At 34.8% G+C, this 27,687-nt stretch overlaps 1 protein-coding gene across 6 annotated transcripts in view; it reads right to left on the bottom strand.

The window, feature by feature from the left end:
• Positions 1-2,357: 2,357 nt before the first annotated feature.
• Positions 2,358-27,687, bottom strand: part of UBE2D3 (ubiquitin conjugating enzyme E2 D3) — a 29,608-nt gene continuing 4,278 nt past the window's right edge. For all 6 annotated transcript variants that reach the window (XM_068975744.1, XM_068975745.1, XM_068975743.1 and 3 more), the window contains exons 3-8: positions 16,618-16,681; positions 16,498-16,529; positions 10,725-10,802; positions 9,651-9,756; positions 7,312-7,405; positions 2,358-5,330 (exon numbers count right to left, since the gene is read on the bottom strand). In XM_068975744.1, the coding sequence (XP_068831845.1) occupies positions 5,285-5,330; positions 7,312-7,405; positions 9,651-9,756; positions 10,725-10,802; positions 16,498-16,529; positions 16,618-16,681 (420 nt within the window). In that variant the 3' untranslated portion in view covers positions 2,358-5,284. The remainder of the gene's footprint in view (positions 5,331-7,311; positions 7,406-9,650; positions 9,757-10,724; positions 10,803-16,497; positions 16,530-16,617; positions 16,682-27,687) is intronic.

The raw sequence follows: 27,687 nt of genomic DNA, 5'->3' as shown, positions 1-27,687 counted from the left end.
AGTGTAATCATCTATACTGACAGAAATGGAAATGTCCAACCACTCACTGAGATACTTAAGAGTCAAGAAGCATCCATCAATTATAGCCTGCCAGGCTCCTCTGTCCATAAACATTTTCAGGCAATATTAGTTGGGTTAGTTTCCTTCTCCAGGGGATCCTCCCAACCCAGGGATCAAACCCACATCTTCTGCATTGCAGGTGGGTTCTTCACCTGCTAAGCCACTGGGGAAGCCTCCATGTTAGGGTGGTTATTACTTAACACTGCCATGGTGCACTCTACTGTGGCAGTGCTGTTGGTATTTTATGTAGAATAGTTGAGAAAAATCACTGATAGGTTGACATTTGAAACCTAACGATTAAGGAAGAGCGAGCCATACTTTATCTTTGATAATCCCAGGTAAAAGGGAAGAATGATGGCAAACATCTTGAGGTAAGAAAAAGCCCACTGTGTTCAAGACTGAGCTGAGGAAGCTGGTGGGGAAGTTATTAGGAATGAAGTGGTGAGAAAAGTCACTTCCAGCCTGTAAACTGCTTTTAGGATTTGGCCTTTATTCTGAATGAGATGAGAAAACATTAGGTTTGGAGCAAAGTGATGATGTGATCCAATGTGCTTTAAAAGGAATATGCCTGGTGTTGCATGGATGATAAATTGCTACGAAATGAAAAGGGAGACCACTTAGGCTTTTGCAATAACTAATATAGATTTAGACCACATAGACCATCATGGCAGCAGTGAAATGTGGTAAACAGGTAGATTCTGAAAAAAAATTTAGGTAGAACTGACAGAGATGTTTAATTTGCAAGTTTAAGAAACGATGCCTAGGTGTGGGGCAAGTGCAACTGAAATGTTTACACTTACAGAGGCCAAGAGGTAGAAATGTGTGTCTGTGTACAAAAGTCCATCATTCTTTAGAAAGTGAGATGGATGATGAATAGGAAGCTACACAAGTGTTAAGAACAATGGCTGGTAATCATATGGTAATGTTTGACTGTTCTTAAGCAACTAGGGATATCAAAGTATTTCATTGTTTGGCCTTACTTGATAATATTCAAATTTGACAGGGTAAACAAGGAACCAAGTTTACACAGAGGCTCAGACACTAGTATGTAAGAATGAAAAGTAGTTATTTCACAAAACCATTTTCTACAATACAGAAAAAAATTAGAGGGCTCGTAAAAAACACATTTCATCCAGAACGTCCACAACCTGGCAAGAGAGAATTAACAATGGAATGTTAAATAACATATTCCATGTAATAAAGCAACTATCAGGAACACTGTGTATCAGAATCATTAAAATTTTTTTCAAAATGAGGCCAAGAAAGGAAATGAGTAGTTAGCAGGGTTGTAGAAAAGGATGTGTAACAGTGATTTACTGGGAACCTGGAGGTGGGGGTGGGGACAGCCAACAGCAAGCTTCCTAGCCTTTTGTGAACTTTTTCATCTTTTAACAGAATACTTCGGGAGTGGGAGAGGCTGTCACCTTTCAAAATTCTGGTCCAAATACCTTTACCATTTATTTTTCCTTTACAGCAGGGGAGTACAAAAAGTTTTAATTGTTACCTTACGGTATGTTTAGTATCTGTTCAATTCAGAGAAGACACCAAATACCCTTAATGTAACATCTTACCTTTCAACCCTCTCATTCTCCCAAAAGTTGCTTCAGCCAGAGTATAACCAGGGCTCAAATCCATGTTCAGCTATCTATCTAGCCAACACTTAGCAGAAAACTAGCACCTGGTTACTCTTTTTAAACACTTCTTGGCTATTAGCTGAATCACATTTCTCAGAATAAAGTCCTATCTGTTAAGACTGCTACTTAAAATTAATTATGGGATATTAATAATACATTAAGTAAACATAAATCAACCTATGGCATAATTCAAATATGAAGTGTTAGAAATTTAACACTTGGGCATATATGTTCTTACAGCCATGAAAGAAGAGTAAAATAATCATAGGGTCAAAGTATTACTGCTGAAGTCTATTACAAGGGAGAGCAAAGAGACTTCCAAGACCACTTTAATGGCTTCTTCAAACAGGCCACTGTGTCATTCGTTTCCGAATCAGTAGGCCTGGAGTGGGATTTGATCATTTCCATTTTAAAGAACTTCTCAAATGATAGTGATATTACTCATCTTTGAGAATCCTAAATTCTTTATAGACCACAGTTTTTGTTACAACTGTAAGTTCAAAACACAACTCACACACATTAAGTGTGAATTTCATGTTAGCTCGAATTACCAAGTAAGACCAGAGTGTCTTTAAACACAGACTTTAATGGTAACAATTCTTTAAGCTCAGTTAACCTTAGCTATTACAAGTGTTATGCTGATGTCACTATTAGACAATATTTAGTGACTTGCACTGGGTTCCTCATAAAATAGAGACAAATTCACTTAAACCTATAAGCAACAATCATTTAACAGTTTTGTTACGCCAACACAAAACATGGCTAATCTGATCACTTCCAAAATCACTAACACAGGATGGTCAATATCTGAATTATGTCAACTAAACCATTAAAAAAAAAAGTGAGTGTTTCACTACCCCTGAGACCACCAGTTAACTGTGGTTCATACTTTTAAAAAATTGTGAGTACACCCACACAAGAAAGCCAAATAGTTTCTTTTAAATCTGATTATCACATTGCAAACTTGCCCAGGAATGAGTCACTTAGAATGTAATTTTACCATTACATCAACTGGACTATAATCCTCACAGGTTAAGATAAACAACATAATTTAAAACTGAATTATGCATTAAAAGATGTAAGAAACAGGAAGAACCAAAATCAATTTTTAATGTTAATCACTTCAGTGCTATACATGGCACTATTAGTATATATGGGGGGAAAGGACAAATTCTTGGATTCTTTTGAAGGTTTCACTGCAGATGATCTCAAGTCCAGTGTTCATACATTCAAAAATGTTGGTTTTCCAGGTACTTTTACTGTTCTGTTAAACCTGGAGAAGCCTTTATGGCTTGTTCCCTTAGAAGTGACATAGGAAATATAGAAAGCATCAAGTCAAAGATACAGAGAACTGGACACATCTATTAATCATTATGACAGTAGCTTCAGGAAGTCATCTCTATAAAAACTTAAGGGTTATCTGTAGCTAAAAAGGTCAATTTGAAAGCCAAGTAGAATCCAGCTCTGACAAATGTTTTATTCGTGGCTGGTTTTCAAGAAATGATATGCCTACTATAAAAGCTATTATTTTGAGGGTATCTTGTTAATTATCCTAAAAATAGAGCCAAAAAGTTTCTTACCTTGAGGAGGTATCTTACTTATTTGTACTTTGAATCCAACACAGTTTTAACAGTATAATATGTACCCTTGAGTTATTTTTAAAGCAAAGATAGAATGAAATATTCACTCATTGCAAAATGGTATAACTGGATTGATATTTCTCAATGAAATGCTTATTACAGAATTAACAAAGCCAAAACATTTTCGGAAAGCATGCATTTCACTTTCAGTTTAAAGAACCTTAATTCAATAAATCATGTCCAAACTACATATTAAAATGTTTATAAAAATCAAGCTTTAACATTTATTTTATATCTAGCTTTCCACATCTGTGTGCAGACAAGGAGTAAGATTGCACATAAGTGTAAGCAGTGCAAATACGTGTAAGTGGAGAAAAGTCACAGATGTGCTAGAAGTTGAATACAGGACCATAAGAAAGCAATGGACAAATCAAAGGAACTAGGAAAAAATAATAAAACTATAGGGTCAGAATTAGATAGGGTGAAGAATGATAATGCCCTTGTTACTACAGAAATTACGTAAGTGGCACAGATTGCACTTGTCAAACAAAAAATAATCCAATAGCATTGACTTTTATTCATTCATGTTAAGTCACCTGAAATGATATCTGTTGCATTTAAATGCTCATTAATGTAAATGGCTGAACAAATCCATTTTAATGGATATTCAATCCATTAAAAAAACTCAATATCCCACATAGTCAGTCACTTCAACATAGCCTCATGACAACTCCCACACCAAAACAGTATTTTATTTTGTAAATTTTGACCCATTATTACTCCCATGTTATGGTCTTTTCAGCTGTCAAGCGTACAAGGTGAAGAAAAAATTTAGTTAGATGGGGGTTGCACCTGGAAAATAAATTTCTTAAACTCCATATACATGTTTCAAATCTGCTGGGTCCCAAGTCCATCTATGAACTCCCAGGCTGCCAGTATCATGTGCAGCATACTAAAGCTACACTATCTGAATAGCTTATTAATTCTGCATAAATCAGGTCAACTGATGTGTCAACCTGTAACAGACTGCGTACTTTTAACTGAACATGGCAAAATATTCACTCTCTTGAACTTTACATCATCTCTGATGTCAAACAATGAGGCAAATCCCAACAGTATATACAAAAAACAGCTTTGCGTTTACAAAAGATTGTTTCCCATACTGATTAATCCAGGCAGCTAACTCATTGGTTTATGCAACTTTATTGAAGAAAAATAAATCAATTACTAGCAGAGCTATTAGTTGATCACTCATCCATTGACAACTTGCATCATTTATTCAGTGCTATATTAAACAGTGTATTGGAAGATAGATTAACTAATAGCTCCAAGCCTCCTAACAATTTAAATGAAAATTACAAAATGTTTTGAGACCCTATTTTGAAATACAAAGGGCGTTTGACTTCCAATTTCCATTCTCTGTAGAACAAGAACAGGTCATTCCTTTATTGACATGCATAAAATACATCACATTTTCTGTTCTGCTGATGCTATAAATTCAATACCAATTCTCCAGCCATATCAGTTATGAGCATAAAGTATATCATGTAACCTCAAATCTCTAACGGTGGAAGGCTTAAACAAGAATGGATGCTGCTAGAATAATGCTGCTTCCTTTGATGTGACAACTCAGCATCCATTTCCCTCCCTCTCAGATGATTCTTCAGCATGTTAGAGCAGTGAGGAATGGTTTTAGTCTCATAACCAAGTTAGAGTGAAGACATTGGCCACATAATACACATGCTCCATTTTTTTTTTAAAATTCTGAATCTTGGGCAACTGTTCTCTTGTAACTACTTTACAGTTTCTAAAAGCAGTTATTGTCCAAAGCTGGAAGAACTTAAGTCTTCTCAGATGAGCATGTGAATGAATGGAGGGAGGTAAACAAAAAATAAAATTAAAAAAGATGAGGTCTGATAGGGGAGCAGCCGGATAAGAAAATCAAAAAAGGAACAGTAATTTAAAGTTTATTCCAGCTATAATGCAGGTTATTCTGACTTTAAGGTAGCATCACATGGCATACTTCTGAGTCCATTCCCGAGATATTCTGTTGTACCTGTAAATAAAAAAGATGTTATTTAAAAATTTAAAATAATTCTTAATACTTAAAAGGTAAGGAAAGAGTATTTTACTTCTAGACTTATCATGGAGTCATCTTCAATGGCTACAATTAGGATAAAGCCAAAAAGGAAGAAAAAGCACTGGTACTCAAAGCACTGTAGGAAACAAGACCCTTATGCTTCAATACAGTGTACTAATCAAAGTAATACTTTAATAAACATATGGATAGGCTAGCAAAAATCAAAGACCTTTTTTCTCTCCTACTACTGAGCTAATGGTCTATTAGAAATTTTACAATTAGTATACATTCCAACAAATGTTAACCTTTTTTTACAATTTGCCATGGACCTATTATCAGAATAGTGCACTTATCTGTAGATCTATAGAAACTCCCATGAAAGCCAGACTGAGCAAACATTTTTATCTGAATCCTGGACTTCATGATAATTTACTTCACCCTGGATATTACCTAAAAGAAAATGCCTTTGAGACTTCAGCATAGGTAAATTAAGACACTGGGGAAGATGATAAAAAAGCAGTAATTTTCAAGAGGAGGTGGGCTGTGAGTTATATGTGCCAATCAAAATCACCTGTTACTTTTAAAGGGTAGTGATTGGCAATTAACAAACCCACTTGAGACCTGATGGATGAAACTAGTAAGGAGTACAAGTGGGGGCATCTTTGTTGAAAATGATCAACAGGTAATTCATACACAAGCAAGGATATTTACTACTGAGGAAGATCACTAATATTGATAAAATGCTATCAATTTCTCCCTGTATTACTACCATGCCATAGACTACTTACCAGAACAAAAATTATAGTGATAACCTTAAGAAAGGAATATCTAAAAGGACATAGGAGAACTGATTTATATTTACAGTTTGACCTCTATAAAAATATTAACTTCGTTTCAAACCAAGAACTAAACATAGTTCAACCGTTTTTCTAACTTTAAGTTCTTTCTCTACCAATTCGTGGTTACCTCACTTAAGGATACCTCTCAGAAAACCAGCACTTTAAAACAAAGGTTTCATTTAGCATACAGGTAGCCACAAAGTATAGCTGACACTAATGCATGCTTGTCAGTAATGAACATTTAGTACAGATAGTGAGGCTTAAAAAAGTGTTTATCCCTTACATTATTATCTCTTGGCAAAATTTTAACTAAGTCACCACATTCCATATAGTATTGAAGTTTAAAATATATCAATTTTAAAAGTTAAAATTTAAATACTATAGTAATTTGAAAAAGATACTAAAATTTTCATTTCTTACTGGTGCTATATAAACTCTGTTTTGCCATGCAAAAATACTCTCAAGCAATAATAACTGCTGGGTATACTTGCACGCTAAACAAGAGATCAAGCAGTTAAGTGTACAGTTTTCAGAAACTGCCACATCAGTTACCTTTTGTTAGTTAATACAGTGCCTTAATGCATGCAGCACTCATGTGCTGGCAGTACCATGAATAAGCGCACCATATTGTGCAGATCCTCTTACCCTACAACATAGCGTATTTCTCTGTCCACTCTCTTGCTAACCTATTGTACCTAATTGAACAAGTATACTGAGCGTTAATTATAACATAAGGAAATTATAATGGTAAAGTTGTACATAAAGAATTCAATATATAAAATATTTAGACCAAATTTTTACAACAGTACCAATATTTCTCTCTTGTTTTAAATGTGATTGGGGTGAAGAAAAAATACCTTTCTTCCTCAAACTTAAAAGTGACAAACTGCTGAACATGTTAGAAAAAGAAAACATAACCTAGTAAATTAAAGAACAACAACAACAAAAAGCCAATCACATTTAAGTAACTAGCTTCTGCACATTTCAACTACCATCTTACCGGAAATAAGCATCAAGTCTCCTTGGCATCATCCCACAACTTACAGCAAAGTATATAATACTAACTCATTAAGAAAAGCCACTTTTTATGTTGTTTTCTCAAATTACTACATACTTACTTATCTCTGTCTGTTTTATAGATCCGTGCAATCTCTGGCACTAGGGGGTCATCTGGGTTTGGATCACATAGCAGTGAACAAATGGATAAAAGAACTAGAAGAAAACAAATGTCTGTTACCCACAACTGGGAATTTGGTTGAATAAAAGTATTTAAAAACAAGTATTATAATATAAACCTCAATCCTCAAAAGAGTATTAGTTTCTATCTTAATTTCCATAAGACAAAGCTTTACAGAGATTTTGACTCATACAAGACAAGTTCCTGGTAGTTAAGAGATCCTAAAAATAGATATTTGTTAGCTAGTTTACTGACTAGATACAAAAATCTGCCAAATTCAGAAGTTCTGAGATAGTGAAATGATACCGTATTTATTTATATTACTTTTTCTTTTGCTATGCCACGTTGAATGCGGGAACTCCTGACCAGGGACCGAACCTGTATCCTCTACAGTGAAGTGTGGAGTCCTAACCACTGGACCACCAGGGACTTCTCTCTATGAACCTTCTGAAATAGTCAAGTGGAGTTTCTTGGTAATGGCTGGAGGGAGGTGCGGGTGGTGGTGGGGACTTTGAGTAAGAGTACAGCTATGCAATATATGCTTAGCTGTTTAGCTTGATAAAATAATCCATTTTCTGTCCTACTCTCGGGGGAGTTTCACAAAAACAGCCAACTGCCCCAATGACTACAGGTTTTATCTCCCAGAATTTATAAGGTAGAGACCATATCCAAGAATTCTGGTTAAATTAAAAAAAAAACACACAAAAACACCAAGATCCACTACTGAGTAGTTCTTCAGCTACAGCTCTCACTCTGACCTATTCAAAACATTAACGTAAAAGATGTAAAGCATCATTAGGAATATGTATCTAATTCATTGTGAATACGAATTATGTGCCACTGTGCAGTTTTATAAAAAGTTTATGACATAAAAGCTTAATGTGGTTATGACAATCCTTGAAGATAATAGCAATACCATGAAAAAAAAATACATTACCATAGAAAATACAACTTTAAACTCAAGTGCAGGATCAGAAATAAAACTAAATCTGCATTTACAGAAACAGTGTTCAGTATTGCAGTGCATTCCCAATGATGGTAAAACCAAACAAACCTGGAAAATAGTATTAAAGTCTTCTTCATACCAGGTGCCTGATGTTAAGAGAAAAGACAAGACCTGAAAAGAAACTTGAATGTATCCTGGGGGGTAAAAAATGGGCCTAAAATAATGCTGCACCTAAAAGAACAGCAGCATTTACCCAAATTGTCCCCACTCCCTACACAAAAGTGCTTCTGATTAATCAAAAAAAAATTCTGGGAATGCTAGACAGTCCCTTCAAAGAGATTCAAATGCACTGTACAAGGACACAAAAGGCTTGATGTACTGACTTAACAAATGAATGAACAAACAAAACCTGTTTCACTTTGCATTTACCACACTTCTAAAAATAAAACTTTTTGTAAAACACTATTAACTATTTCAGGAAATAATCTGGGGAATGCTACAGTAAGTATTCAGCCAAAAAATGAGAATGCTTCAAGTTAGCTGCTATCCTCAAATATCTGAAATTCAGTCATAATTAGCAACATTAAAAACTCATTTTGTGTACTAAGGAATGCTAATAAGCCAGCATCAAAAACTGAGTATCACTAAAAGGCAGACTTCCTTCTCATTAAGTAGCTGTGTGGTAGGTGATTTTTATTTGTGGGGTAAAAGTGACATAAAAGCCACCAGAGTTGTTTGAAAGAGATGGAGAGATATTCCATCTGGAACATCAATGTGGAAACTAGACAACCTATTAAAAATGCCACAAAACAGATCGCTTTTAAAGTAGAAGAGCAGAATTTATCTGGAGACCTTTCCCAAGACTATGCATTTTAGACTATTTATTATATAGGAAACAACCTACCATGATACATGAAAACTTAACTAAAGGTTTCTTAAAAAGATTTTTTATCTAAAAAATAAGAAACACAGGAAAATGAAATCAGAATTTTCCCATAAGAAACCTCAAGTTCAAAAGCTCTTTTAACTTTAGGTATACCATTTTTGCTAAATGGCAACAAATGAGTGAGATGTACAAGTGGCTTGGGATTGAAAAATATACTAAGAAAGCTATTAAATGCTGCTATTGTTATTTGTAAATACTGCCCCCCTCCATCTGAATGTTAACTTCTTCCCACAAAATCTTTAATACTGCTAAAAGCAAAAAGGATGCAACTTCTTGTTCCTTTTCCCATCTTTATCAAAAAGCTGGCATTATAAAAATACTTAGGTAAGTCAGCTCAAAAATGAAACTCCTTTAACTATTAGAAAAATCAAAGCCGCTAGTATTTTACCTTTAGAAATAGTTAAAGCAGGAGACCACTGTGATCTTAGAATATCGAGACAAATGCTGCCATTACTGTTAATATTTGGATGATAAATTCTTGTTGTAAATGCAACCTAAAATAAAAAAACAACTTTATTTTTCCCAAATAAAAACAAGCATTGTAAACTTTGGCAAAAAATTATAGCTACACTTAAAATAGTTAAAAAATTTAAAAATCTAATAGCTAAAGTTATACACATAAAAATATCTATATTCTGACCAAGATCCTTCAGGGGCTTCTTTTTAATTAAAATGGAAAATATAACCATGTGGCAAAAATTTTATTATCAGTGATATGGTGGGTTGTTCTGAAGGTAAACTTTGGCCCTACCATAGCATGAGTATCAAAGGAGCAACTTGAAGGGAATTTAGGATTCACTAACAAATTAGAAACTTTCTGAGGTAGACCAAAGCATACAGACTAGCTCATTTAAGGCATCAAGGTACAAAAGCATGTATTAGAACCTCCATTTCCAACTGTACATAAAACACACATTTGAATATCATAAAAGTATTTTCATTTAAAGTAAGTGTCATATTGTACCTGTAACATAATTCTGAAGATAGCCTGTATGTGCAAACTCAAAGGCCAAAATATATTGTAGTCTTAAATCCCAACACAAATAATGGTATATTTTTTAGCAACATGTGATAACACACAATGAAGGTTAGTATTTGGAAGGCTAGTATTTAAGACACTAGAGTTACTGATCCAAATCTGTATACGCACAATAAAGTGAGAAAAATGCTTCCACATGGTATAGTTGAGCCTTGCAATGTAAAGGATAAGGCAATTCTTAACTCCAGTTACAAAGTTCAAATCCAGGTTTAGCTCTTCTTTTAACTAAGGCTAACAGTCAGCATTCAACATCAGTGATTTAATTCAGTATATACATTCAAGCCCCAATTATTCTTACTCATTATACACTCACAGTAGTTTAGCCTTAACTTATGCAGAACCCTAATGTCTAGGAATGTTCTATTTTTCTGAATAAAATACAAATCTTTACTCACAGACTTGGGGGTGGCGGGGAATACTTGCCTTAGGTGGTTTGAAGGGGTAGTCTGTAGGAAAATGAATTGTCAAAAAGAATACACCGCCTTGATATGGGCTGTCATTCTGTGAAAAGAAAAATAGGCTTAACTCTGCTATTTAAAATGACTGCTAAATAATTCATGTTAACATTTATTTGCTAAGCATTTCTCTAATATGAAGCAAAATTACCTATTTACACAAAAATAGTCTAAATTATTCCATGATAAAGTTCTTATTAGTGAAAAACCATAATATTTACCTATAGAATAAGGAATCGTAATTTAGATCCTATTTTACATGAAGTCGAAGAATTTTAGAGAAACTATTCAGAAACACAAGGTTCTAGATCCTAGTTCTCATAAAGTACAGTTAACAATGAAGTCTACATAATAATGCATCTAATTATCATCTGAAAATAAAGCTTACATCTATTTGTTGAGCATTTCTTCTAATGACAGTCATATATACACAAACAACTTTGTACCTTAACAGGCTATTCTGGTCACTGGCAAACCAGAAATTTATCCCTTGTAGGTAAACGTAACTCCGTTCAATAGGGGAAGTAAAATAGAAACAAAAAGTTTCTAACAAGTTTAGTTCCCAAGTGGCCCCTCAAAATTCTCATTTAATAAAACCATGACAGCTTTTTCTTCAAAATTACACCACAAAATTCTTTATAGTAAGTCAATACATAAAATTACTAGATTTGGAAAACCTGGGATGTTTGCTTTGCACACTTGAAACAAGAAGATACAAAATTTCAAGCTACAGCAGTACTTTTTCTCCTTAAATGTTTTGCTCGTTGTAATTTGAGTATGAAAAACTCCTCAGTAAATAAATATCATATAACATTAGTATGAAGTAACATTTGGGAGAAACTTACTAGTATTCCACATTTAATTTAACCAATACCAAGAAAAAGATGTAACTGTTGCCATTTCATGAGTAAATAAAATAGGACTTAAACATACCAAAGAATGAAAAGAAGGTGATGTAGTCAAGGATTTTAAGGTCAAAGAGTTTTTTTTAAAAAATGGAATTGCATAATTGCCTCTGGATATGCAGTCAACCTGGAAATATGTTTGAAAATCTGCAGTAATTGAATTATTATCAATACCCATTCCTCTCCATTTGAGTGAGGATGTATACAGTGCTATCATGAACCTTGTATTGTACTAGGCCCACTCCTTATGCGAGGCAAATAACCTTCACAGGGCTGACACTGTAGTACAGCTCATTTAATCCCACCCCTCTGTAAAATTATTAAACATTAATTACTAACTCCATTCTACTTACTAGGTAGTGAAAGGGACACAGAATAATTTCTCATCTTGCTAAATCTACAGTCTGGTAGAGACATATAGTGAAATTTTATAGCTATTATGAAGAAATGAAAAAGGGTATATACCTGGGGTTTAAAGGAGAATGGTCAGTTTACTGATGATCAAGTTAAAAGATACATACTATTTAATGGGAGAGCTACTATTTAAATTGTCTTTCCTACTTCCAAGTCCCTCTGCTTCATAATGCCTACAAAACTCTAATTCAAGAAAATTAAGACTGCAAAATAGCATCTGCTAAGTACAGACAAATCAAAGACACAACAATGTGATCCAAATTTATTAAATTAACATATCATTAAATAATGACTATTAATTGGAAATAGATGCTTCAAATAGTATACACTTTTATAAAACAGGCTCATGGAAGATACGTTTTTACCGAGTACAGTTAACAATTTAAGGGTAAACTGTTTTAATGAAAACATGTTTTCATTAAGCTTTAATTTCAAAAATTCTGCTTAAGCTTTCATTCCAAGTTTCATACAATCAAGCACTACATCTGACTGCTTCTTAAAGGCAGTCTAACAATAGATTTAGTCAAAATCAAATTTCATCTCACTTGTTCAAGAAAAGAAACTTACAGAATGAAAATATTTCAATGTTACAAATTAACACCAAAACTCCAGCAAAGAGGAAAAACTGGTAAAAACCATACATGATTTAAAGGTAACCAAAATATGTCACCTAAAAACTAAGGCTCTACATTTGAATTTACCATAAATCAAACAAATATACCAAGAAAAACAAAAAGGAATACTTTGATAAACAAACCGAGCCAATCTTAAAATGAAGAATTCATAACAGATCTCTTCTTTAGAAACGTTCTACCCTAATTTTGCTACAATTAGTCCAAACTCCAAACTGCTCCTCCCTCAGTGTCTGTCTGTACTCTTCCCCTAAGGCAACTATGATATTCTCCTGTCCCACACTTATTTTGGTAATTCTAGGATCTATCTTTAGTGTAGTTATTCCTTCTAAGACATATATTCAAATGCCGATTGAATATGTTCTACTCGGATGTCTCAAAAACTGAAACCACAATAGTCAAGCCACAAACTAGGATCTCATCATTGATTCTTTCCCATCTTCTCATAGTAGATACCAAATCTCAAAAATCCTTAATAAGTCTTCTGAACTGGATTCCTCTCCTTTGTATCCACTGCTTTAGCTCAAAATCTTACTAACTTTTGTCTATATTATGGAAATGGTTTACTACTGGTATTCCTGCCTTCACTCTGGGTTTTCCCTCCAATTTATGCCTCACCCTAATGCTGAAGTGGTCTTTTCAAGATAAAAGTTAACTCCGGCTTGAAATCAACCACAGCTTGCCAAGACTGAAGCTCAAATTCCTATGCTTTAATGATCTGGCTTCCAACAATCTAGTCTCATCTTTCACCTCGTCTCCAGAATACATTTCTTACTGCTCAGTAAATAATGCTTCACATTTCCTTTTTCTCATATTTCTTTCCCCTACCCTTGGAATATTCTCCCTTACCCACAGGATCCTACCTATACTGTACGGTCCATCTTAGGCTTAAATGTTTTTTAAAAGGTAAATAATACAGTCCTCCTTTGAGTCCAAACTGCTGGCTGCCCTTTTAAAATACCTTGCTCTGTATAGTTATTATTATTCAACAAAAATTTAACATTTAATTTTCCTCTTACACTATACAGCTCCTTAAAGAGTAAGGTACTAAAGGTGAGTTTTCATGTATTATTAGCCTTTGCCAGGAAAACGTAATAATAGTCAACATAAACTGAAAAATTCACCCCTGTATAACAATAAAACATTTCATATGGACCAAATATTTTACTTCAGATAGTTTTTGTAGCTGATTCTGCTCAGGCTGCCAACAATTCCATTGTTCACATACACAGTATGTGAATAGCTATTTATCTTAGATTAGGTGGAATGGAAGTTAGTGTGGTTCTCAAAATAATTTCAAAATTCTTGTAACAGCTCCATTTCCAATTTTAAAAAACAAGCACAGAAATATCAGAAATAGGTAAGGAAATTAAGCTTCTTCTCACTGCACCAATTTGTTACAGAAATTTCCCTTAGTACAAAATAACCAACAAAATTTAAACACCACCTAACTAGCAATGGTCTGCCAATTCTTTCAAAGCTTTATTTTTTATCAGCATATCTGATCTAAAGTATCTTGTCTTCAGAAAGAATAAGGTAGCACACAGGTTTTAAGAATCATGCATTTTTGATCATCAAGAGCACTTCCTTACTATAATCCACCAAAATCCAATAGTAACTCTACTAACAAAATAAAATTATCTAATCAAACTGTGATGTTTTGTCACAAAGATGCAGTCAAAAGTCAAAGTAACATGGTTTGTTTCATTGATATACTTAATAGTAAGGGTAATTGTTAACCATGTACAAGCTGACATTGAAACTTAGGTGGCTTACTTATGAAGCACAATTAAGATCTGCATTTTGGGTGAGTTTTTATAACTTTTGACTCATTCCTGAAATTGTCCAACAATGAGAATTAACTTCTGTAGAAAACCAGTAAATCTCAGAGGCTAATGTTACTAAAGCAGAACTATGCTATTATGGTATAAATATAATTTTTGCTCTTGTTAATCAGGGGTAGAGTTCTGAAAATAAAATATTTGTTTTTGAAAGAAGAAAATTGCTATCCTTTATATTAACAGGTTGCTGGAAAAAAAATTAGCAAAGAATAGCCATAATCTGAAATATATACATGAAATAAATAAAAAATGTTTCCTGAAAATAAAAGCAAATTAAACAGCCAAAAATTTTTTCAGGATAAGCAATCTCCTATTCTATGGAAGACTACTAATGAGCTCAATTATGCTTCACTTTGATTTATTAAAAGTGAACTTTTGGAAGGGAATAATAAAAAAGCAGTTTCAAAAAAACGTAACACTGGTTTAAAAGAACTGGTTTATTACACACACCATCCAATCACAAGTCTTGACTACCAATTCTTTCATGCTTTATTAGTACTGACAACTCATTTTCATGAGAGTATCTTAAAGCACCTCTGAATCAAAGATGAGTTTTATTTGGTTCAGATATGGCAAGGCATTGTATTGAATTCTGTGCTTTGAAAACTGGTGATCTATAATGGAAAAATTCTACAAGTTGCAAATTTAAGTGCTGAAGTGGACTTGGTAGAAACTGTTGGCAGATACACACATCTCATCTGAAAAAAAGGAAGCAGTTGCTAGTCCATCGTAAGCCTAGTCAGGAGGTTTTTATGCAAAGACTGTCAACTTTTAAAACATTGTGTGGGTCAGGAATTCTCTGGTTGTTCAGTGGTAAGACAGTACTTCCACTGCAGTGAGGCACGGGTTCAATCCCTAGCTGAGGAAATCATAAAATCCCACAAGTCATGCGGTGTGGATAAAAAATAAAACACTGTCAAACTGGGTCAGCCATGAGTCACATAAATACGTATATTTAAAGGGGGTGGGAAGCACAGAGCAGTGGCAGATCACAGTTTTGTTACCCATTAGACAAAACCAAGCACTTAAAACAGTAAAAATATACCTGGAGGTAACTGGAAACAATCCTGACTCTGTAGTTTTCATTAGGATAATCCAGACATACTTTATTAAAAATATCCCCTTCCATCTTATTTATAATCAGAACTGTTAAATAAACATGTGCTAATCCAACCCGCCCTCTGGCTAACTTTTCAAGGGTATTTCCTCTTTTATAATTATGAACTACTATTATCACACCTAGTACATTATTGCCATTTCTATTGAAATTAAAATACCAAAAGGGGTAAGAAAGCAGAAAATTCAGTAACAAACACACAACTCAGAACAGAAATCCTCATGTGCCTTCCAAGTTAAAAAAACGTTAAGTATTGTGCAAGATACAGTCTTACCCCAAGATGTTTTACTGCGCTCTAATTCTGTGAAATTCTTAGATGGTATCCATAATTCTGAATATTCAATTATCCAGCAATACAGTTTCTTATCTACCCAGGATAGAAAGGAATTTTGCTGTATTCAAAATATCACTTTCTACCTAAAAATATTCAAATTTTATATGAAACTAAAGTTCTAGAAAAACTCAAAATATCAAAATAATACAATTAAGCTAGATTTTAGGCAGTTACACTTTCAGAGTCTGAGTAACACCATGATATGGTCAAAAAACTAATTGGCTCTGTAAATCAGGAAGCTCTGTGACAATACTTTACATTGCTATGAGGGAAAATTAGAAGAGATATTTGACAGGTCACAGAAATGCTAAACATAGAACCCAGGGAATACTGTACTTAACAAATGACTAGTTTCTTTCAAAAGCAATACAATTATGGCATATCCCAAATAGAATTACAATGTAATGAAATAAAGCTATAAAGAGTTAGTTAAAAATTACAAACTACATTAATGCTGTGTTTTTAATTAAATCTTTGCTTTTAATTATCAGTACTTACAGGTCCCATAATTGTGGCTTGCCAATGAAACACTAGAAAAAGAAAATACTCTTGTTATTGTCTAAAAATACACAAGCTTTTTTGAAACTAATGATAAAAATCAACTTGAAAATTACTTACTATCATCCCCAACTGGACCTGCAGAACATTGTGCTGGAGGGTCACGGGCCAAATCACTAAGTTCCTAAACCAAGACAGAAAATACTGGGTCATAAGACCATAACAGAAAGAGTCATCTGCTTTGTTATTTTCACACCATTCTTTAAGGGACATATAATCACAATTTACATCAACAATACATTCCGTAAGAAAAGAAAACATAACCCACCCTAGCCCAGTTCCTGGGACACACTAGGCATAGTTGTTTTATGGACGCATACCAGAACAATCATATTGGCTAAGGGTTCATGAAAGCACACACAGACACACAGATATGAATTTTCATCACAGGCATACCTTGTTTTGTTGCATGTCATGGATACTGTGTGGGGGTTGGGAGGGTGCTTTGTTTTTTTAACAAACTGAGGGTTTGTGGCTATCTGGGCCCTTTTTCTAAAAGCACTTGCTCATTTTCTGTTTTTGAACCATGTTTTGATAATTTCTTGCACTATTTCAAACCCTCTGTCAGTTAAAAAAAAAAAAGATTACAACTTGCTCAAGGTTCAGATGATTAGTGTTTTTCAGTAATACAGTACATTTTAAAAGACATAATGCTTACTGTACACTTAACAGACTACAGTAAACATAACTATGCGCAATGGGAAACCAAAAATAAAAAGTGTGACTTGCTTTATTGTGATATTCGCTTTATTTTAGTCATCTGGAACCAAACTCTCATTATCTTCAAGGTGTGCCTGTATATGAACAAAAGCTGTTCTACAAAATGAAAATGTTGTAATCCGATACTTCCCTAGGTTAAGAACTTAGGGCCGTTTTCAACATTCACATTATTGCTGAACTTTCAGACCATCTCACAGGTTCTATCTTAATCACTATCTACTTTCTTAAATACTGTTCTTTCTGAACCACACTACCCAATGATCTCATTTTCTCCTTAAAATCTCTCATAGGGCTAGGTAAGTATCCTTTTTGGTTTGATCTCCTTATCCCTATACTCAACACCTTGTCTTTCACTCAACATTGAGTGTAACTCTGGAACAATCCATCTTTCTAGGTAGAAAAGTGGTTTGCACATAGCAAAATACAGATTTCCCACAATTCCATTTGACCTTAATTTCCAAAGTGTATCTGGCCCTTCCGTGACTTGTGTATAACCCATACGGATAATCTTGTAAGAAAACAAAGCTGCTTCTTTACAAGTTTTTTAAAAATTTATGATACAGCCTTATCTCTATACACCAGTATGTAAATTTCTACAGCATAGGGATTTATAGACCCTGTAAGATCCCCTGGAGGAGGAAATGGCAACTCACTTCAGTATTCCTGCCTGAGAAATTCCATGGACAGAGAAACCTGGCAAGCTACAGTCCATGGGGTCACAAGGAGTCGGACACAACTTAGTGACTGAACACATGAAACAATAATGGACTTCAAAGAAAAAGGCAGGGAGTACATTTTAGGAAGATAATGAGACATATTTGCCTTTACTACATGGTCAAAATAATGCATTTCAGAAAACAGTCAACTGTTTAGAAATGTGAGTTTAGATTCACTCCAGTTAAACAAAAAAGTATCAATACAGAATTGTCCTTAGGAGTGATCATTTTGCACTGTACATGTCAAATTATTGTGCTGTACATCTATTAAGTTATACAAAAAAGTGCCTTGACACACACTTTGCCAATTTGCTTCTGAAACTTAAACTACAACTACTTTTAAGTTTATCAAGATAGCCAAGGAATGCCAGCAGTCAATTTTAAGATGATGGACGAGAAGTTCAGATCAGACCTCTATGGTTGCCTATGTAAATTTACTTCCTATGTTCAACAAATTTGAGAAAATTAACTCTAAACACTTTGATTCTGAAGGGTAGGAACCACAGAAGCTCTTATCCCAGAGTTAAGCAAATAGCTAAAACAAGACACAACAAAAAACCCCACAAGTGAAACTAAGCATGGGAAGAGGAGCCTAGTGGGCTATACAGTCAACTGCTCGAAGAGTCAGACACAACTGAGTACACGCGCACACACTCCCCTTTAGCTTAGAACTGAATCATAGTTTTTTTGAGAAAAGTAAATAATGCTGGCAACTTGAACTAATCAACTATCCAGATGACTCTGTCATAGGCCAGATTAACTCCCATAAAGCATTTGCTGTAACTCCCATTAAGCACTGTAGTTAAGAATCGAGTATAGTCTGTCTGATATGAAGAGAATTTTTTTTCCATGTCTCAAACTTCTGTAACAAGTTCTTTTAACTGGTTCAACGAAAAAAAGATAAATCAGAAACTTATGCAGTCTGATTTCCTCTTAAAGAACTTCAGTGTCCAAAAAAGTCTATTTTAAGGTTAAAAATGTACCTATTCTGAACCACCCTCACTGCTTTCCTATATGACAATAAATTAACACAAATATGCTACTAAAACCAAATACAAACTTGTGCATACAACTCAAATGCTCAAATATAGCAACATGAAATAAGGACAAGGATTATGTTCCTCTCTCAACATGATCATAGTGGAGTCTCACTTTTAATCCAATTTAGACCCACTATGTCCTAGCGTTATTTCCTCACTCTAAAATAGAAATGCCTGTTTTGCAGAAGTTTTGAAGGGATGAATGAGATAAAAGTACTCTAGCACACTATCTGGTATTTAACATATTAGGTACTTAGCAAGCAGACTACCCATCTGGAAGGCAAGATTTCTTGGATAGGTGCTCATTTATTAAACAAAATAAATCTGCTTTATAAATAGTCTACATTATTACAGCCTTAGCTCATTTAAATCTTTTGCCTGTGTGATTATGCTTAGTTGTCTATAACATAATCATCTAGCAACTGTCTGGCTCACGCTACAATATACATTAGTAATAACAGCTCAACAATTCAGGGACTATTTGTGGATGGGGTTTTAAAGAAACCATTTTACCAGACTGTGTGCGTGTGTGCTAAGTCACTTCAGTCGTGTCTGATTCTTTGTGACCCATGAACTGTAGCCTGCCAGGCTCCACTGTCCATGGGGATTCTCCAGGAAAGATACTGGAGTGAGCTGCCATTTCCTTCTCCAGGGGATCTTCTCGACCCAGGGGATCGAACCCACGGTTTCTTATGCCTCTTGCACTGGCAGTCAGATTCTTTACTGCTAGTGCCACCTGGGAAGCCCAGGTAGAATAGCACGAAATTGTTAATACTTGACCTTTTCTGAACTACAGAAACTGCAATTTCATGCAGTTCTATCTAAAAATGTCTAGTATGCATTTGAACTCAAATATTACTAACATTAGTTTCTTACAGAGATCTACCCCAAATCATGTACTTTTATGTACTTAAACACATTACTGAAGTGATGCTAAAAACCACTTCATAATAAAGGTCAGGAATCTACAACTGACCTGGGATATATCTATATCTTGTTAAAAGTTGCACATTTTATGAAAAAAGCCTAAGAAGATATTTTGAAACAGTTTTCCTGCACAGGGACATCTTTGAATCACCAAGCCTTTATATGTTAGTATTCACTCCTTTAGAGTGAATAAACAATTTCAGGAAAAGTTACCACTGAATTTCAGCTCTTCACTCCCATAATTTCAGGATAATCTTCCCCTCAGATAATTTGTAAATGCCTTATTTTCCAAGTTCTCCATAACTAAGACACCTCTTAATACTCAAAGATCTATTATTTGGCCAATTAACTTATGTACCAAAATCTACTTTAAAGTAACATCCTAACTTTAAGGATCAAAATACCTTTTACATAAATACAAGGACTTACTTCAAAGATACCAAATAATTCTCATGACATTAAAACATAAAAATATCTGAGCAGTGAAAAAAACATGAGAAAAGCTTAAGAAGTCAGATGCTCTTCTATGCAGCATTTTGTCAGATGCTCAAACCACCTTCCCTTTCTGGAAATGTTTTTCTCTTACTCTAAACGTATGATTGTAGTGTTGGGTGATTGTTAGTTACCATTAATCAACTATTCAGAAAGGATAATCATAGAATTTCATACCTTCAGCTTCAGTGGTTAGCTCAGAGTTGGAAATAACGCAAGCTAGAACCTGATCATATCAGTTTGTCCCTCTATTCCTACTGTAGATTTTTCAAATTGAAGCTAAAAACTGGAAAGGTCATTTCCTTCCTTCTCTAATCAAGAGCTGTAGGGATGTGACCCAGAGCTATTGGCAAGCACAAGCCCTGAAATTACATGATGAATCCAAAGAAAAAGAGGCCACATTGGGCAGCAGAGATAACTAACTTGGCATACAAATACGCAATTTCAGTTCCTAAGGCTGTAGCTTGCTCTAATTCCTACAGTTACTGCTTTGATTGTTAACTACTCCAGTTTTCTCCTAACAAATCCAATAAGTAGGGGGACAAAAAAATAGAGATAACCATCTTAAGCAGAGTGCTACCTGGGCTCTACTACTATTATACACGTTTATCCCACGAAAAGACAATGTACTGCTTTAATCTGGCTGTAACATGTGTAAGAAACATAAATGAAGCAAAGTTGAAAAACCAAACTAGAGAACCAGGAAGAAATCATGTGTCTTATCTAGTAAAGAGCTAAACTTTCAGTGACAGAAGCTTAAGTGAAATCTATTTCTAAAATGAAAACCGTAATATTAGCACATTTCACCAAAGCATTTATTTATTTATATGGAGATTGCCTTTTTGGTGTCAAGCCTATTACATCTGAAAATAACAAGATAGACCATGAATGCCTTCCCCCAATAGATTAATAGAAAGCAGACATAATATAAAAAAATTAAAAATTACGTTTCAAACAATCTGAATACTTTAAAGGCATTCAACTGCTTTGTGAATTTTGAAACGGTTATCACTAACCTTGCCTGAGTTTAAACCAGTGACATTGAGCTCGGTCTTGATAGAGGGATAAGCATTCAAGATAGAGAAATTAAAATCCAGGGGAGTGAAAGAAAACAGGATGTTAAAAAACTCTCTTGCAGTTTGGTATACCAGACATACAATGGGGTACAGATAGCAGGTATGGCTAGAAAGGTTAACCAGGGCTGGATCTTTGGAGTCTTGAATACTATGGCAAAGACCATTCCACAGGCAATGGGAAGCCATTGACCACTTTCTGAGCAAGACAAATGGTTGAATTTTTTGATGTACTAGCGATAGTATACTAGAAATGACTGACTTTCTAGATCCTTTTACCATACTCTTTTCAGATTTTAAGTGTTGCAGATCTTTCATGTACTTCCCACATACCCTTCCCTTTCCCTGACAAGTGAACAAGGCTATTGTACATTTTTTTGACCATCCTAAATTTGGTTTCTGTCGTTTCTTCACATTTTCATACACTCCTAGCCATGTACATGACATTATTTGTGACAAAGACAAGGAATTCTAATAATCTGACGAACTGCTGACCCTCTATCCCTAATACAGATGCCCACACAATAACCTTTACTTAACTTACGGGATATCAAAGACCATCCTCACCCACCATACTGTAGGAATTCCTGCTACACAGGATAGATGAATAGGTAACTACCTTAGGAACATAAACTTAAGTCACCAGGGGCAAAAATTATCTTAACACACTGATCACTTTACCTTTACTATCTTATGGAAATAGGTCTTCTATCCATTCTACATTAGTGCCCCTTTAAGAGGGGGAAGGAAAGACTGAATCAAATCAAATGTAAGGCATGCTGAGCTTCAGGACTGGTTGGAGAGCAAAGTAGTGTTATCTATTAGACAACCTAAAAAAAGGTCCAGAGATACATTTAAGGCTACTTTCTCAAGTGTCCCTGCACCAAAAGATGTATTTAAGTTAACAACTTTGACACGGTATTTTGCAAACTGGAGACAAAAATTTCAATCTCACCAACCCAACTCTTCATTTTACTCAAGGAATAAATGCCACAAATTAAACAAGACACAGAAAATTGGTGTTTTCTTGTTTCTCCTTATTCATCGTTGGTTTGTATCTCACTATACTCAGACTGAGCCTAGGTAACCCATTTTTCAAGTTATGTGGACTTTAAAATCAAGTAAGGAAACTATTTGTGGCACTGCAAAAACTATATTTATTAGATTTGAGATCAGTTTCCAATGTAGCATCTATTCAAAGAATTTTCAAAAGCTATTTTGTCTTTGTTGACCTTATAAAATGACTTTAGAAACTAAAGGTTTCACAGGCTTTAGAGACAAGCTCTTCGCTTCTTAGTAGTTTAAGAGGAACAGTGGCAAGAATCAGAAAGAACAGCTCATATATAGAACCAACAAAGTCTTCGTACTCTGACCATACCTCCCAATCATAGAGAAAAGCATTACTTAGGTGGGTTCTTTACCAACTATCAAGACCACTGAAATAGAAAATAAGGGGCAGGGGAGTTTGGCACACACTAGCTAAAGGCTCCATTCACCTTGAAAGGACACTAAGATGGATGAACAACATATTAACTACATGTGGTTACGTGTGTGTACTCAGTTGCCTTCAACTCTTCGCGACCCCATAGACCGCAGCCTGTCAGGCTCCTGTCTGTGGAATTTTCCAGGCAAGAAAACTGGAGTGGGTTGCCATTTCCTACTCCAGGGGATCTTCCCGACCCAGGAATCGAACTGGCATCTCATCCATCTCCTGCATCGGCAGGCAGATTCTTTACCACTATGCCACCTGGGAAGCCCCTAATGTAACTAGGGCACGATGCTGAAAACTGTATTGTCCATTAAAAAAAAAAAAGTTAGACACTTCTTTGCCATGATGTGCTCTTGTGGGGCAATCTTTTTTGAATATCATTTCTCTGAATTGCTTCTCCTGAGACCTCCTGAACACCTGGCAGTGTGAGAATCCAGGCCTTCTCCCACTGGGAGAATATGCTTCTCCTTCCCCTTAAAAGCCTAAATAGACCCATTAAAAAAAAAACAAACAAACAATGAATTTTTTCTAAAAGCCAACCAACAGGTATAGCTTAAGCCAGTGAGTGTTTTCATCCGGAGGTACATGGTTAAACAGTAATGAGTCTGACCATTCTTTATGTGGGACTCAAAAGCCTACAGTTTATTTTGAGGAAGATCTTTGCTTCTATCATCACGGGACACAATATTTTTGACAACTGACTATTAGAGGTAAAACATGAGAAGGATGAGAGATACTGGCTAAGAGCAGAAGTCTAAACATAATGCTAAATATTTGCTTTTTGTGTCTCTAGCTTATAAATTGAAAAAATAAGATTATGAATAATAAAATTATAGAGCAGACATATTGGTGGATGAGTTACTAGTAAGATCCAAAACCTCCAGTAACTATTATTTATGCATTCTGCTAAACATTCTTTTAATGACCACTACTACTTACTCATTAAAGCAACATAACCAAAGCCAGCATTTACAAAAACAAAGTTCCTATTTAATGAATTCTGCTGTTGAGGTGTAGCTTCCTAAATAACCTCTTCTAGTTTGTCTAGTTCCATCATTCTCTCAAGGACTTGGCAAAATTTAACTCAGATGACTACTGTGGTTAAGGTCAAGTACAATAATTATGATATTAAGTATAATAATTACCACCAAATTCCACAATCATGTTATTCCAATCTCTGCCATCCATTTTGCATCAAAGCCATAATGACTAAAGTAGCACAGACACATTTTGTATCATCAATTTGAGGAAAACTTAAAGTTCATTCCCTTAGTATAAGCTATTTCTTGTATTTTATTTAAGAGCCAATTTCTTTCAACTTTCACTTGAAGATTTGTATGACCATGGGAATCCACACAATGAAGACAGACCTTGCTTCTTAAACCTATACTGACCAACATAAAATATTACCCTAGGAGATGGATAAGATGAGGGCATGATGTAGGAAGAAAAAAAATAAGTGCCTTAAGAAATTTTGAGATAAGAATCACCCTCAAAGAGGCTTTACAATCTAGCAAATATAAAGGTATATCCTCAGACCAATGATAAAGGTCAACATGCAGTATTAATTGCCCAACTAGTAAGACAAGAATTGCTCTAATTCTTATAAACATCAAGTCTGCTATGAAGTAAACAAAAAAATTTTAAACTTCAATGTTGTGAAATTTAAATACCATATGTAGAAACAAACAATAAGGAAGAAAAACAAATACCTCAGAAATGCATGGCTACTGGAAGTGATTTCAAAATAAGGAAGTTTGGCAAAAAGATTCTGAGGTCTGAACAATTTCATATATGGAAGGAATAGCCCTTTTAAAAGTCAGTGTAGTTTGGGATTTGTAACTTCTGAGAAATTCTGAAAAGTTTCTTTTACTTTAAGGAGTAAGAGATAAGTGCTGCATACATGTCTCATTACATCACTGACAAGAAATTAACTTCCTGTTTAGTTATGAGACAAATATGCTTATTCATTCAGACAAAGTACAAAGTATGGCTTGAGTGAATAATACTTTAATTTTCTTTCTTTCAATCGCCATTAAAGTAACTCACTTAAGATTACTCAAAGCTATTCTTTTCTAAGCATTATCTCTAAATGGGGGTAAAGACACAGAACCAAATCTAGTTTCTAAGCTTTGAACTAAGCAAGCAAATAAGGCATTTTAAAGATAGGGAAGACAAAATTAACAGCAGTCCACTAGTTGAAAACATTCAGTTATATATTAGCCATGAAATTATAACAAGACTAGAATTAATGTGAAGTATTGCATGAACAAGTAACCAAGGAGTGGTAAAAAACAAGGAGATCCAAAGGTTAAAAACAACAAATTTAAACAAAGCTGGTTGGAGGTCTCTAAATGACACATTATGTTCAAAGTATAGTTGGAGATAAAAATCAGATGTTTGAGCAAGTATAAAATACTTCTTTGAACTTTTACCCTCCCCACATAACAGGGCCAAGGGTACCATTTTGAGACCAAACCTCATGTAACATAGACTGGCAAATAGTAAACTCCCTAAACACATCCATTCTTAGTTACACTATACAACTGGATAGCAAAACTAGATTAAGAGCACAAAATTTCCAGTGAAATAAAATTTAGTCAATACCAGCTTGTCTCTGGAAGGGGGGACTAAAGTAGTTATAAATGAAAAAACACTCTTAAAACAATAACAAAATATAGTGGAGAAAGATATTTAGACAAATCTAGCTTTAATAAAGGATAAATCAGACATTTAAATAACAATTCCCCTTATCTTAAATAAATGTTTGTTGATTTATAGTAACTGAAAAGTTATACACGGTGACAATTATCAATATATGTATTTATATGCTTGCTTCCTTCCCTCAGAACAGAGAGTCCCACAGGTAATAACAGGTTTACCTGTATTTTGTCCCCTGGGACTAGACTACTGTGCTAAACATTAAGAACTCAGTAAGATTAAATGATTATTTCTTATGTCTTAGGGCTTCCCAGGTGGTGCAGTGGTTAAGAATCTGCCTGCCAATGCAGGGACACCAGAGCCATGGGTTTGAACCTTGGGTCGGGAAGATCCTCTGGAAAAGGAAATGGCAATCCACTCCAGTATTCTTGCCTGGAAAATCCAGACAGAGCCGCCTGGTGGGCTATCATCCATGGGGTCACAAAGACACATGACCAAAAACACACACATTCCCCTGTTTATATCTGAGGCTTTTAACCAGAGGAGGCTTTAGAGTCACCTAGGGGACATTTCAAAATTATGCCTGATCCCAGAGAAATGATTCATGATTCAGTAAGTCTGCTAAGACCTCGTGTACTTATACTCTCTAAAAACTGTTTTTAACATTCTAATACATAAATGTAACCCATGTCAAAATCCACATACATAGTATGTAATAGAATGCAAAACCTAATTTAGGATTTGATTAACAACCTCAGTTCTAGGAACTTGGTGTCTGTCTTCTTTAATAAATAGATTATAGTGAAATGCTTTGGAAAATCCTCAAGAATTGAGGTATCAAAGGACACCTGAACCCGTGAGTTAACATACAATATGATAGAGATAAGCCAGTGATGCTTTTCCCCAGAGCTAAAGCAAGAGTATTCAACTTCCCTTTTAACTATCAGAATTAACACTGCAGAAGATCATGATGAAACCAAATCAAGTATCAGCTAACCTTATTCAAACAAGTAAAATAAAAACAGGTAATTTTATGATCAGCATTTCTCTCAACGAATGCCCTGCAAACTTAGGTGGTTATAGACAAGCCTTGACACATGGCGTATACAGCCTGTACGTTCACTGGAAACCAGTGATTAGTCAGCAACCTGCATAGTAGTTCCCTTAGTCCTTGAAGATACTAACCAAAAAAGAAATTCACTTCTACTTCCACAACTTGTATTAGTTTAGATCTAAACTCAAGAATTAGCTATAACCTAAAGATGAAGTTAAATTCCAATTATCTACACGTTCAGTGAGGAGAGGAGCAGTTTTTTTAGGAAGCAAAATTAAATTTAGGAATTGAAATTGTTCAAAGTAGGAGTTCACAATGAGTTTAGGAGTCTGAATTCTTGAAGCAGACTAGTTTGAATTTCAGTCCCTTCCTAGCCATCTGAGCATAAGACAAGTAACTTACTCCATGCCCATTTCCTGATATGTAAAATGGAATGGTAAGAGCATCCATCTCATATGTTGTTGTGAGGATAAAATGAGTAGATACTCATAAAAGGCTTAGAAACTGTTTAATACACAGTAGATGCTAAAACCTAGCTATTAGCAAAAAGATACATGCAAAAGAAACCTTTTTGAATACCAACCCCCTAAAAAGATAACATGAAAATGTAGTGGTTAAGAGCACACACTTTGGAGTCCAACAGCCTAGGTTCTAATCTTAACTTTGCTGTGCTATGACCCTAGGTGGATTTTTTAAATCTCTGTGCCTCAGGTTTACTAATCTCAAAAATGGAGGTAACAATTATACCTACTTCCTTGGACTGTCTTAAAATTAAATGAGTTAATACAAGTGCTTGAAACAGTCCTGACACACTGCAAACACTCAAAGCATGAGCTTTTCAGGTTTGGTTCATACTATATTTTATGTAAAGTTCTCTTTATACTTCCTCAAAATACATGGACAGTGGTTATTTTGTTTAATGAGAGCAGTAAAATTGCCTATGGCCCCCTAAAACACC

Source organism: Capricornis sumatraensis, chromosome 7 (genome assembly GCF_032405125.1).
Source record: "Capricornis sumatraensis isolate serow.1 chromosome 7, serow.2, whole genome shotgun sequence".
Classification (NCBI taxonomy): domain Eukaryota; kingdom Metazoa; phylum Chordata; class Mammalia; order Artiodactyla; family Bovidae; genus Capricornis; species Capricornis sumatraensis.
This window is presented reverse-complemented; position numbering and strand designations above follow the sequence as displayed.